The following is a 13,311-nucleotide window of genomic DNA, read 5'->3' as shown; positions in this document are numbered from 1 at the left end:
AGAGCACATCTACAGGAACAGGAAGTCCACCCACTCCATCAATGTGCAGGTGATCTGTGATGCAGGGAACATCATCACAGATATTGTTGCAAAGTTTCCTGGGAGCACCCACGACTCGTACATCTTCCAGAATAGTGGGATCTACACACGACTGAGTGCCGGAGAATTTGGAGAGGGATACCTGCTAGGTGAGTAACAGTGACGCCCCTTGCAACCTGCAAATCATAGTGGAAAGAGGCATGTGACTGATGTTTCCCTTCAACTCATATAGGCGACAGTGCATATGCATGCCGGTCATTCATCCTCACTCCCTACCTACACCCAGCAACCCAGAGTGAGAGACGATACAACGTGGCACACAAAACAACACGCAATGTGGTGGAGCGCACGTTTGGACTACTGAAGAGCAGGTTCCGCTGCCTCCACAAGAGCGGAGGCGCACGCCAGTACACACCCATCACCTGCTGCAAGATTATTGCCACTTGTGCAATGCTGCACAACCTTGCCACGAAAAAAGGTACAGATGTGGAACTAACATATTTTGAGAACAACGAGGATGAGTCAGGCCAGCCACAGGGCAACGCAGCTAGAGTGCCAACTGCAATCGATGGGAGAGAGTGACGGGCAGAGATCACATGCAACTATTTCTGAGTAAGTAAGGGGACACAGCCAGTTGTGATTAGTCATGACGTGGTTTTAATGTGGCACCACGCCATGAACACATGAACAAGCCAATCTGGCAATATAACATCTATACAAGGAGTATGTCCAGGGTTACGTCACCCATTGGGAAGTGGCTAAGCAGGGCCACATCAATGTTTGCGCATACGCGCTGCAGCGGTGGATGGCACGGCCTGTGCATCCTCACTAGAGCCAACCCCAAGCCGCCTGCTGCTCCTGCGTGCTTCTGGGATGGGGGGTGTGATGCTGCTCCTGCTGCTGGTGTCGATGCTCTCCGCAGCATCCCCTGCAGCAGTTGTCGACGCCTGACTAGTCAATAGCACCCCTAGTGCACTTGTCACCTGCACCATCCCCCGAGACAGGTCGCTGCAGCAGTGTGTTAGGCCCTCCTGCATCGTCACAGAGCGCCGGCACAGTAGAGAAGTCGCAGTTGCCAGACGGTTGAGTGCCCTGTTGGTAGTGTCCCTTCTCTGCCGTTCCCGGCGCCGTGCCTCGATGTCAGCATCCAATTTGCTGCACAACTGCTGGACTGACTGGGACATGTCCCGAATGCCCGCAGCCATGCCGCTGATGTTATTGTCCATGTTGAGTAATGTAGTTTTCATCACCCGCATGTGCCTCTGGACTGTCATGACTGCCTTTGTTTGCAGGCGCTGTTGTTTCAACATTTGGCCCTCGAGACCCAAGAAGACACCATGGCCGTCAATGGGTGCTGGTGGACTCTGGACACGCGACCTGCGGCGCCCTCTTGCTCCCGTCTGTGCTGCCTGTGAGGTGTGGGGCACAGTGGTATGGCTCCCTTCCTGGGGCCTGGTGAGTTCTTCAGGGCCCATGCTGTCGTCTGACGAGGTGTCTAAGGCTCGTAGCCTGGCTGCTGGACGCCTCCTCATTCCCACACCTGCAAGCGGAGATGTGGCCGGTGAATCAAACATGAGTGGCGATGCTGGCTCTGGGTGAGGTGATGCTGGCTCTGGGTGAGGTGATGCTGGCTCTGGGTGAGGTGATGCTGGCTCTGGCTGCGGCGAGGCTGCCTGTGTTGGTGGTGCGGCTGCCAGTGGGCCTGCTCCCTGGTCTGAACTTGTGCTGGCTAGAGGTGATATTTGTGGCCGGTGTGCCGTCTCTCCTGCAGCATGCCCTGTCCTACATGATGTCACATCTGTGGACAGAAATACAACATTGGCTCAGTGTCCCCGAAGGGCTGCATTGAAAGCGTCACAATAAATAATTCCACATTCCAAAATGTCCTCTGTCTCCTTGTGCCTCGAGTGCGTGACATGCCTTGTTGCCCTGTAACATTTACGTCATGGTTGGTGTTTCCCTGACTACATCTCCCGGAATGCATTGCCTGTCTGCACTGACACGTGTGGACTGCAGTGTGATTCTCGTTTCACATTGGGGGATGTGGGATAGGGATAGGGGGTGCTACATTGCTGTGCTTTCGTCTTACCTTGTTGTGTGGCGGCTCTGGCAGAGCTGTCGGCGTCCCCAAGACCCACGACGCTCTCTTGCTCGATTGTGGCCCCCACCAGCTCCTCCAGTTCGGTGAGGGCAGGTGCCCTGTTGGTTCCACCTCCAGTCTGGCTGGCCTCCTTCTGGATGTCGCCCATCTTCCTCTTGGTTACAATCCTCAGGTCATACCAGCGCTTCTTTAGGACCTCTATGTCCCTGTGGGTCACTCCCACGGCATTCACATGGGCCTGGATGGCCAGCCATATGTTGCGCTTTTCAGCCTCAGGCACTTGCAGGGATTGCCTTCCAAACAGCTTCTGGTGCTGCTTCACCACCTCCTCCACCAGCACCTGGAGTTCCTTGGGGCTAAATTTCAGCTTCCTCCTCCTTTCCCCTCCGTCTCTCTGTGTTCTCTGGCTGGACATGATGTTCGTTTTCCCGCTCGCACAGACACCGGCTCCCTGCCTCTCCTCTGCACTCCAAGCCTCTCCAGGGTCGGCTAATTATGTACACCTGCCTGGGTGTGGCCGCTTCCTGGTTGGGTGGGCTGTGGTTGCACGGGATTAGCTGTTTCGTCAAGTCATGTGATTTTATTTACCGATTCCGTACATACCGATTCGGTATTTTCCGATTCGGTAAATACCACCTCGGTATTTTCCGATTCGGTAAATACCACCTCGGTATTTTCCGATTCGGTAAATACCACCTCGGTATTTACCGATTCGGTGAATTCCGATTCGTGATTACCGAATGTTACCGAATCGGTAACTGTTACCGAATTTTTACCTACATATAACTTACCGATTCTAATTTACCGATTCGGTACGGCTCGGTATTTAAGAAACGGTAAAATTTATTTACCTACATGAGGCCCTACATCTTTACATAGTTCACAGTGCAGAAACCCCGATCATATTTGGCAATTCTAGACTCCATATATTCCGAGCGAGTATCCTTGGTTAGTGATCCAGGATTTATGTTCCTTCAGTTAAGAAATTGAAGAAAATATTACGCTAATTTTTCAAAAAAAATAAGTATCTACAAATTTGTAGGTCTGGCATGAGACAAGATCTTTTGATTTTAGTAAAGTTATATGTAGGAGATCAGACCACCTAGGATCATCTTTTATTTCTTAGACCTATAATATACTTATAGAGGCTTTCAGCCAGGCAACTTCTTCCATTGGTCTTGTGTTATGTCATTCACACTTTTAGTACTGCCAGTGTAGCTAACAGCACGTGGCAGTGAGTCAGCCCACTTCAGCCATTGGCTAACTTTACTGTGAGTGACAGCATTCTGCGCTTTCAAAAAGAGCACTTGTGCAGAACGTGGTTCCCTGCAGTGCCATAGACTACTGTGGCACAGTGTGCTTGGTGAGGCCCCAAAAGTACTTTTGGTTTAGCCAATATTTCTTTTTTTTATATTGGTGAGAGCGTGGCACCTCTTCCAAAATATACTTTTACAAAACCATCACAAAACTAACATTGACAAAGCCAAAGGCCTGGTAGCCAACGCCAGGCCTGTTGCCTTTGCCAATGCTTGCTCATTATATCTTCAGGCTGCAATGAAATATAGCTGCAGGTTTGCATCAATCCATAGTCCTCATTGTAAAGGTACAAAAAAAGACCAAAGGGGTAAATGTGTTTAAACTACCTAACGCCAAACACATCAGCAAATTGTTAAATTCAGCTGAAGGTTCAAACCCCACTCAGTTGCCCACCTTTGACCCAGAGACATCCGGGCATAGAGCACACAGATTATAGCTAACTTAGGTATTGTATCATAGTGTCTGAAATCATTGACATCGGAAAGTGAACACAGTAGTACAATCCTTCAAACAAAACCTTCAGCTTAATTACCGGCTTTTTCCCCCGTTCAATTTTTCCCCAGATCTGACTAGCCAAAGTTTAGCAGGGGCTGTCGAATATTTTGCGCCCAGGTGTGATACTGTCTGCACAACTCAGTTCCAACCCCAGCACAAATGGGTTAACGCAGGGTCGGAATTTTCTGGTCCACATGTAAGCCTTGTTTGTAATGATATAAATATGTGTGGCGTCACATCTTGGATGCGCCAAAATTGAGTGCATTTCGTCACAGATTATGTAGGTTTTGGACTCCCAAAACAAGATCCTCACAAAAGTGTGTCATTTTGCGTGCTGGCTCGCTGGGCCCATCAACAGTTCGTATTTAGCTAATTCCTTCTTTATAGTGATTTTCATTCTTTCGGGACCAATCATATGGCTATTTCTAGGCTCTCTGGCTTGGTTCCCATCACTTTTCAACGTTTACTGTGTATGAAACCTTAGAATACATTTGCGTGTATATGTTTGTACTTTTTCACGACTACGTTGAAACTGGCTACATAAAACCAAATCTTTCTGGAGATGAAGTGAAATAAGGGCGAGTGGGGCTAGGTTTAGCCACGGACCTTTACTTTCAGCTCACAGTCCATTTCTCAGACATGAAAAGATATTTAGTTATCTTAATTTTTTTTAAAAGGATAGAAAGCGATGGTTGTCCCTAGTTTTTTTAAATCTATATGAGTTGTCGCTGCATATTATATGTAGCTAATTTATGCCTATATTTTCTTTCACTTAGTTGATTCTGTCTTTTATACCTCATTTCTCTTCTTTGGGTGGCCATTAATTTAGTTATACCTATGACTGTGTTTATCTTTTAAAAGAACCATGATTTTTTTGAACCCAGACATTTAAATTTATTTTTTAAACCTACAGAATATGCTGCTATACCACCCCTTGCTGCATTCAGTATCAAGACAGAGGGAGATTCTTATTGCATCGACCACCTTGACTCAGAAAGAAATGAAAGCACCACGTGTCCTGTAGGTGAGTAAATGCCATTTACCAGATAACAGGTACAGGAAAAAAACAAGCATTTGCAATGCAATAGGTCTCGAATTTGTCAGAGTTAGAGCTATTGGCGTTGTAAATCACAATGTCTTTTATCTATGTGTTTTGGTTTGGAGTGTAGTGGATGTTTGAATAGAGACACCTGGAGCACTGTCAAGAGGACTTAAAATGTGGAATTGCCGATGAGACCAGAGAAGCAGGTAGCAGTTCTGTCTAGAAGACTTAGTTTGAGGAATTACTGATAGGACTAAATATGCAGCTGCAGCATTGCCTATGGACTTAGAATGAGAAATTACTGATAAGACCAGAGAAGCACCTAGCAGCACTGTTTAGAGGACTAAGAATGAGGAATCACCACTATGACCGGAGACACAGCTGCAGCACTGCCTAGAGGACTAAAAATTAGGAATTACTGCTATGACCGGAGACACAGCTGTGGCACTGTCTAGAGGACTAAGAATGAGGAATGAAAAATTTCCTAGCTATCTTAACGGAAAGTTTCAATTCTATTAAGGACTCTGAGGCGAGGATTATGCCTTCTTTCTTCGCTTTATTAAACAGCAGCGTTGGAAGAAACTAACAAAACTACTTTTCCCATGAACCATTGGGAAAAAAGTAGTCACAAAAACAGAGTGATAATAACCAATCATGACCGAGACAGTGTCCAATCAGGGCTCTTCAATAACCCTATAGTCCCTTGTTAGTGTCCTGTCCTCCTCTTTCGGAGCACGAAGACAGCCCAATCATCATCTTCAGGAATCCTGTTTGTGGGTCTCCGATCCTGAAACAAACAAGGACGTATTACCAGAGGAAAATACAACCCTAGGTAACATTTTTCAGGAAAGAATACAATACCAACATCCTTTACGTCATTGAGAAAGCAACAACAGTTCCCGCCATAGGGGAAAAGGCAACATACCTACCTCCATACGGGGAGGGATCTCTTCCAAGAGCATAGGGCGGGATAATCCACGCCTCCGAGTCCTTAATAGAATTGAAACTTTCCGTTACGATAGCTAGGAAATTTTTCATTCTATGTCAGGACTGGAGGCGAGGATTATGCTTGTTTAAAGCTTGCCCACAACCAAATGCGCCATATTTAGAAATGGCTTGAAATAAAAACGCTTGAAGGTAGAATCTGAGGACCAATCCGCCGCATTGAGGATGTCCTCCAAGCGAGCACCCAGACCAAATGCCTTAGATGCCTTGGCCCCTCTTGCCGAGTGGGCTCCAAAATGTCTGAGGCTAATGCCTGCTTCTTGCATCACCCAACGAACCCATCTGGCTATGGTGGGCGAGGAAACCGCCTTAAAGGGTTTCCGGAGCGCAATGAGAAGCTGACGTTCTCCCGGAGGACGGTACTCGCCTGTCATTTCCTCATACGCTTTAAGACAGCGAACCACGCACAGCTTCGGAGAATCCGAAAATTCTGCATAAGAGATGACCCTTGTGTGGCACTTTGTCCGTCGTAAAAGGGTAAACGTCACCCCCTCCGGAGTGAACATGCGACTGGAGATATCAAGAGAGCGCACATCAGACACTCTCCGGCAAGACACCAGGCAAAGGAGCATTGCAAGTTTAGCTGACAACTCCTTACGGGATAAAAATCTATTAGGCTGCCATGAAAGGAAAAGATTCAAGACCTGATTAACATCCCATAAAGCCGAATATCTCGGCTCTGGTGGCAAAGAAAGACGGATACCTCTTAATAGTCTGCAAACCAATGGGTGTTCCCCCACCGAGGATCCCCCCACCGGGCTATGGCCAGAGGAAATGGCCGACCTGAAAGTGTTGATAGACCTGTAGGCCATACCGTCTGAAGCAAGCTTAGCCAAGAAATTCACGATGTGGACAACGTCCGCGACCAGGGGATCGAGACCCCTTCGCAAACACCAACGGGACCATCTGCCCAACGCGGACTTGTATCTCTTAATCGTACTGTCCGCCCATGCCTTGGAAATGAGCTCCTCAGCCACTCGCGAAAGGCCTGGGGCTTGCCATCTACCCCTGAAATCCTCCACGCCATGAGCCACAGCGAATTGGTGGACGCTAGGGGATGAGGAGCGCCGAACGGATCCTTGAGAAGATGAGGAAACCGGGGGAGTAGGATTGGAAAATCCCATGAAAGTTCCAGAAGAACTGGAAACCACACTTGAGACCTCCAAAGTGGGGTGATTAGGACTAAGTCCGCTCGCTGCCGGCGGACTTGCGCTGTTGAACGGGTGATCATCGCGCATGGAGGGAACGCATAGCCCCGCTCTTTGCTCCAATCTTGGAGAAATGCATCCGTGGCTGCTGCCCGGAGATAGGGTCTCCCCGAAATTTTTCAGTTGAGTTGATGGTCCAGGCGGGACGCAAATAGATCCACTGTGAACGGACCCCAAAGGCCGTTGAGGGACGCAAAGACTGAGACGTCCAGCTTCCACAGGCTGGTATCCCGAAAGTGGCGCGAGTGGAAATCTGCCTCCACGTTGTCACGGCCCGGCAGGTATTCCGCTGTGACAAATGTGGCTGTCCAGGCAGTATTGCCAGAAACTTGCTGCCAGGTCCGACAGAGCCTTCGATTTGGTGCCTCCTAGGTGGTTGATATAACGGACTGCTGAAATGTTGTCCATTTTGAGGAGCACACACGACTGCACCGAATCTCTCGTCCAGCATCTGACGGCAAACGAGCCCGCCAGCAGTTCGAGACAATTTATATGTAACCTCTGTTCTTCGGGTGACCACAAACCCCCGTAGAAAGGTCTCCGCAACGCGCGCCCCAACCGAGTCTGCTTGCGTCCGATTCGATAGCCAGATCTGGAACGGATCCAAAGATTGCTCTCCCGTTCCATGCCTCCATGTGTGTTAACCACCATTGGATCTCTTCTCGAGCATCGTTGGACAAGAGGATCTTGTGGGAGTACGGAAACCCCTTCCGAAGGAAATAAGCCTTGAGGCACTGAAGGGCCCTGTAGTGGAGAGGGCCCGGGAAGATAGCCTGAATTGAAGCCGACAGGAGCCCTACCACCCGAGCCAACTGACGAAGGGACACTCGGTGGCTGGCCAAAACCCGTTGCAACTCGTGACGAATCTTTGCCAGTTTTTTGTTTGGCAAACTTAGAGTAGAGGAGGTGGAGTCGATGACGAACCCCAAGAAGGTGACGGTCCGAGCAGGATGAAGGAGGGATTTCTTCCCATTGATCACAAAACCAAGATCTTGCAACAGAGTTACTGTCATCTGAAGCTGATTCGTCAAAAGACGAGGACAGGCCGCCATCAAGAGAAGATCGTCTAGGTAAACGATCAGTCTTATCCCTCGAGCCCTCAGGAACTCTACCACTGGTTTGAGCACCTTGGTGAAGCACCAGGGTGCGGAAGAGAGACCGAAAGGAAGAACGTTGAATTCGTAAACCTGACGATGCCAGGCAAACTGGAGAAATCGGCGATGTGGCTGAAAAATTGGGACCACCAGATACGCGTCCTTCAAGTCCAGGCGGACCATCCAGTCGTGAGGTCGGAGGATATCTCGAAGGAGATGAATGCCCTCCATTTTGAAATGGCGGTAAACCAACCACCCATTGAACTCGCTTAGGTTTATAACCGGGCGCTTGCCCCCGCCGGTCTTGTCGACCAAAAAGATGTTGCTGAGGAAGCCGTTCGGATGGGGCGACGTAACCGAAATGGTGCCTTTGAGAAGAAGGGAGGCCACTTCCTCGTCCACCAGCTGTGTGTCGGAAAGTGAAAACTGAATGGGACGTGGAGGGACCTTTTGTACCGGGTTCCCGACGAATTCTATGTGGAAACCTCTCACCGTCTGAAGCACCCAGGCGTCGTGCGTGATAGACAGCCAAGTCTCGTAACAATCTGCCAGCCTCCCCCCTATGTTTTGTGGGGAAGAAAGGGGAACACTCACCAGAGTTTGAGTTAGACGCTCCTCCCCTGTATCCTCTGCCTTTGCCTCGGCGACCTCTTGTGGGGTAAATATTTCCAAACTTGGACTGGTCCTGGAACTGGGAAGGGCCTCTCTGGTTGGATTGGTGATTCTGCCGACCGGTCGAGCGGCCCCTCCCTCGACCGGCCCCTCGAAAAACACGAGGGAACACTTTTTTGATTGTAGACTGAGCTCTGTCTAATGAGGTAAAAGTATTTACAAATTTACCTAGCTCCTTAATGAATGGTTCACCAAATAGTCCCCCCTGGGCAATGGCACCCACCTCCGAATCAGCTAGGTCTCCGAGTTTCGGATCAATTTTAATAAGGAGGGACCTGCGTCTCTCGGTGGACAGGGCGCAGTTAGCATTGCCCAAAAAGATTACTACCCGCTGAGCCCAGCCGGATAGTGTCTCAGGTAAAATCATGGAGCCGGAAGCTTTGGCTTCCTCCGCCATGTCCAAAATTTTTGTGGCGGGTCCGAGGACGTCCAAAAGCTTATCTTGGCACGATCTCCAAGATCTATCAATTCCCTTCTTGGGATCCCTAATACATTTTTGCAAAAAAGTCGACATTCTAGGGTCGATTTCAGGGGTGAGGGCCACCTTACCCTCCAGGGAAGGACGGGGGCATTCCGCCCTAAGACAATTGCGGGCCTCTTTTTCAAGTGGCTTTCTAATGTGTTCTGCGACATACGTCGCGACTTTTTCCGCACGGGTCCAGTCCGAAGACCGTGGGTGCACTATGTCATTAGGGTCTAACATGTCAGAAGGCGGCGGTGGAGGCTGCGAATCAGAGGGGACCAAAGGAACTTGAAGGGGCTGGGAGCTTCGGGAAGGAAGCCAGGGACGGGACAGGCTTGATTCAGGGTCCCTTGAAGGACCTGGCTCTGGGGAAAGAGCCGGAGCTGGAGGCAGGGAGTCCCCTAAACCCCTAACAGGTTGACTATCTATAAAAGCCTGTTTGAGGCGCTCAAAAGCATCCACATCTACCCCCTGTGAACAAGGACGTTTAGAAGGGGGCGAGCCAGGGCTATCCTGGGATGCTGGGGCAGGATGAGACCCAAATCTACGCTCCAGGCAAGAAAAAGCCTGCTCAATCTTGAGTGTAAGTCTGTCCTCCAAAGGAGACATGGCTTGGTCAACAGCTTTGTAAATGGAGGTATCCACCGCCTCATAAAAGGCATCCCCCCATGGCATCTCCGCCAAGGGGTCCTCCTCTTCCTCCTGGAAATCATCATAAAACTCCATTCTAGTGGAGGAACAGAGCAAACAATTTTTTGTGCCACAACAGCAAATGATAACAGAGCTGGGTGTCAGCTACAAGATTGTTGCGTGGTAATAACCACAAATCAATAGGGTGACTGACCCTAAAGGGGATAGGAGCTGGTGAAACCAAATTTAAATATGACTGAAAAACCTGGGCTGGCAATATCCCCTTTAACGTTAAGAAAAGCCTAAAGGCCATTACAAGACCTCCCCATAAGGAGGCGTCAGCGCTATCAAAGCGGTACCTGACTCGAAACCCACTCTCTTGGGAATCGAGCGTCAAAGTAATAAGTGCTGCGAGCTGTTCAACACCGCTCGCGATCTAAGTACACACCAAAACTGGCGTTGAAAGCCGCCCAGGAGCTCCGTTACACACAAAGGCGCGCGCGTCTCTGACAGACGGTTGAAACCGCCGAGACGCGCCACGCTCACCACATCCTCCCGAGCCCCCAGGCGGCGGGAGGACCGGAGCACACACACCAGCAGATGTACCGCGTAGGAGTGATAGAAATCACTCCCGTGGCAACGAACAATCGCACATGCGCGATAAGCGCAAAACAAGAAACACCGAAGAATTCACGCGTGTAACGAAACAATGGGGAAAAAATCCATAACTCAACCTGACAAGGTAATCGCTGCTCAGCGCAAGAGCGATACTTTAAGAATAAACGAACGCGCTGCAAACCAAACAAAGCACATTTTGAATTAAACCAAACCAAGCCCCCAAACAGAAAAGAATCTGATGAGAACTTAACTGGCTGCGCAGCAGCTAAGAAAGAGGAGGACAGGACACTAACAAGGGACTATTGGGTTACTGAAGAGCCCTGATTGGACACTGTCTCGGTCATGATTGGTTGTTAGCACTCTGTTTTTGTGACTACTTTTTTCCCAATGGTTCATGGGAAAAGTAGTTTTGTTAGTTTCTTCCAACGCTGCTGTTTAATAAAGCGAAGAAAGAAGGCATAATCCTCGCCTCCAATCCTGACATACAATTACCAATGGGAACAGAGACACAACTTCAACATTTGTAGAGGGACAAAGGGGAATGGCTGTTTATTTCCCTGGTCATTTATTTACCCAAAGGTGTCCATGAGCAACTTGTTCAAAACTTTGATCTCTTATAATGTTCTCTTGGTCATGCTTGTAAAAAAGAAATTTCAAAAATTCAGCTGCAAAACTTTAATTAACAAACCAGGCTTAGAGTATATTCCTAAGCCTCTAAATTATTAAAACCACGTTGGGATAAATAAACAACATAACTACACCAACAAGCTAGAGTTGAAGATTGACAGAGCAAAATATAAATATAAATAAAAGGTTGTTCTGAAGAAATGACAGATTGAGAATTTTATTCCTCCTCAAGAAAGTCACTTTTTCACACTGGGCAGGAAGGCCACTTTAGGGTAGGTTTAGAACACACCTTATAAACAAAGGATTAGCAAGACATACCATACAGTTATTACCCTTTCTGGTGGTAAAGGCCAGGGTGTTGTTATTATGAGGGATGCATGTGGAGTTGTACTGTGGCGCAAGATTTTGAGGGCCCTCTATTTATCCTAATTATACAACTCAGAGGGCAGGGCCTAGTTTTGATAGTGCATATGAAAGAATCAACTATTGAAGAATAATTAACTATTGTTGACAATATACATAGGAGACGTTTGGTACACTGCTTTCAACCCTCTACTTTATGCGATAAGCCAATGCATGCCACCGACCAGAGAATCTGTAGCTAGAACTTTTGAATTTGCTAGTACTTATTCTTGTTTGCATTACGACTCATGACATACATTCAATCAGAAACAATGGTTGCACATACCGTGGAATGCTGAAGATGAGCCTGCTTTAGTAGATGTGTGCGATTTGGTCGTACACTGTGCTCCCATTCTCCGACTGTACAATTTTGCAGCAAATGCTTATGTGTCGTGAGGACATAATTTTATGAATTTCACTTAAGAAGCACAACTCGACATTCCTGAATCACCAGAAATTTCGTCCGGGACTACCTGTAACTCACCCACATAAACACTTCGATACAGTGTCGGAGTATGAAGAAATAAAGACCAATACAATAAAACAAGGCTAAGACTAAACCGCTGTGTTACAACAGAAAACACATTGTGTACATCTTGTCCAATAAAGGCCATGTCCGGTATGGTTGCGGGCCCTGCGAGGATTTGGTCTTTCCTGTCTGCTAATAAGAGGGGTCAAATCTGAGAATTCTTTTTACTCACCTATGTGCTTGGTGATTTAAATTGTGCCGCACCATAAAGATTAACTGTAGTGCATACAAAGCTCACAGACTTAATGAGTCTGCCTTTCTGTGTGTGTAGGCTGGAGGCTGACGGAAAATCCCTTTTATTATATACCCAAACAGAACACCCACCTCCCAACGAGTGTGCATGCACTGAAAGGACGAATGTATTCCAAATACAGCGAACCACTTCTACACGCTGTTGTAAGACAAAACCAAGTCCGCTAGGTGTTCAGTGCTGTGTGAAAACGTGTATACATTCTAGAATATGGAATACAAACTCCTCTGCTGTTTCTGCCAGCAGCACAGAAAAAGGCGAAACTGTTATAGAGGAGGGGAGGGGAGGAGGCTGAGGGGCGGGTGAGGAGAACTGAGAAGAAGGCGTACCCAGCCCTGCAGCTGCCTCTGGTTAAATGCTGGCGCTGGGAAGATTTTGCTGTAAGCATGGGGAGCAAGTCCCCTCGCTCCTCAGAGCACTCAGTGTCCAGGAAGCGACTGGCCAGAACATGCAGTCAGAGGACGCAAGAGGGAGGGCAGACATCCCTTCTAAAATACAGCGTTACTCCCAAAAATTCATAATGGTTATATAAAAGTGCAAAAACCCCATTCGAAAGGTAAAGGAGGAGAAAGACACGTTTGCGCCCTGTGATGTCCTTCACAGCAGGCAATGGCATCAATAGCAACACGCAAGATTAGAATAATGAAACATGAAAGCAGCATCCTATTTACATATCACGCAGCGTTCTTTATGGTGAATTATGTTCACAGTTCAGCTGCAGCGCACAAATTACTTTATACCTGCTTATGATGTTCCCTAAACTGCCTACCATGTGGAATGTAGGAATTCATGTTGTACTCACGCTACACGGCATAGGAG

General features: G+C 48.1%; 1 protein-coding gene across 2 annotated transcripts in view; it reads left to right on the top strand.

Annotated features, from left to right (window-relative positions):
- LOC146861713 (uncharacterized) overlaps positions 1 to 13,311 on the top strand; it is a 540,127-nt gene that overhangs the window by 297,136 nt on the left and 229,680 nt on the right. For both annotated transcript variants that reach the window (XM_085646067.1, XM_085646066.1), the window contains exon 8: positions 4,866 to 4,976. In XM_085646067.1, the coding sequence (XP_085502193.1) occupies positions 4,866 to 4,976 (111 nt within the window). The remainder of the gene's footprint in view (positions 1 to 4,865; positions 4,977 to 13,311) is intronic.

This window comes from Triturus cristatus, chromosome 3_1, assembly GCF_964204655.1.
Source record: "Triturus cristatus chromosome 3_1, aTriCri1.1, whole genome shotgun sequence".
Classification (NCBI taxonomy): domain Eukaryota; kingdom Metazoa; phylum Chordata; class Amphibia; order Caudata; family Salamandridae; genus Triturus; species Triturus cristatus.
Note: the sequence above shows the minus strand (reverse complement) of the source record. Positions and strands in the feature narration are given on the sequence as shown.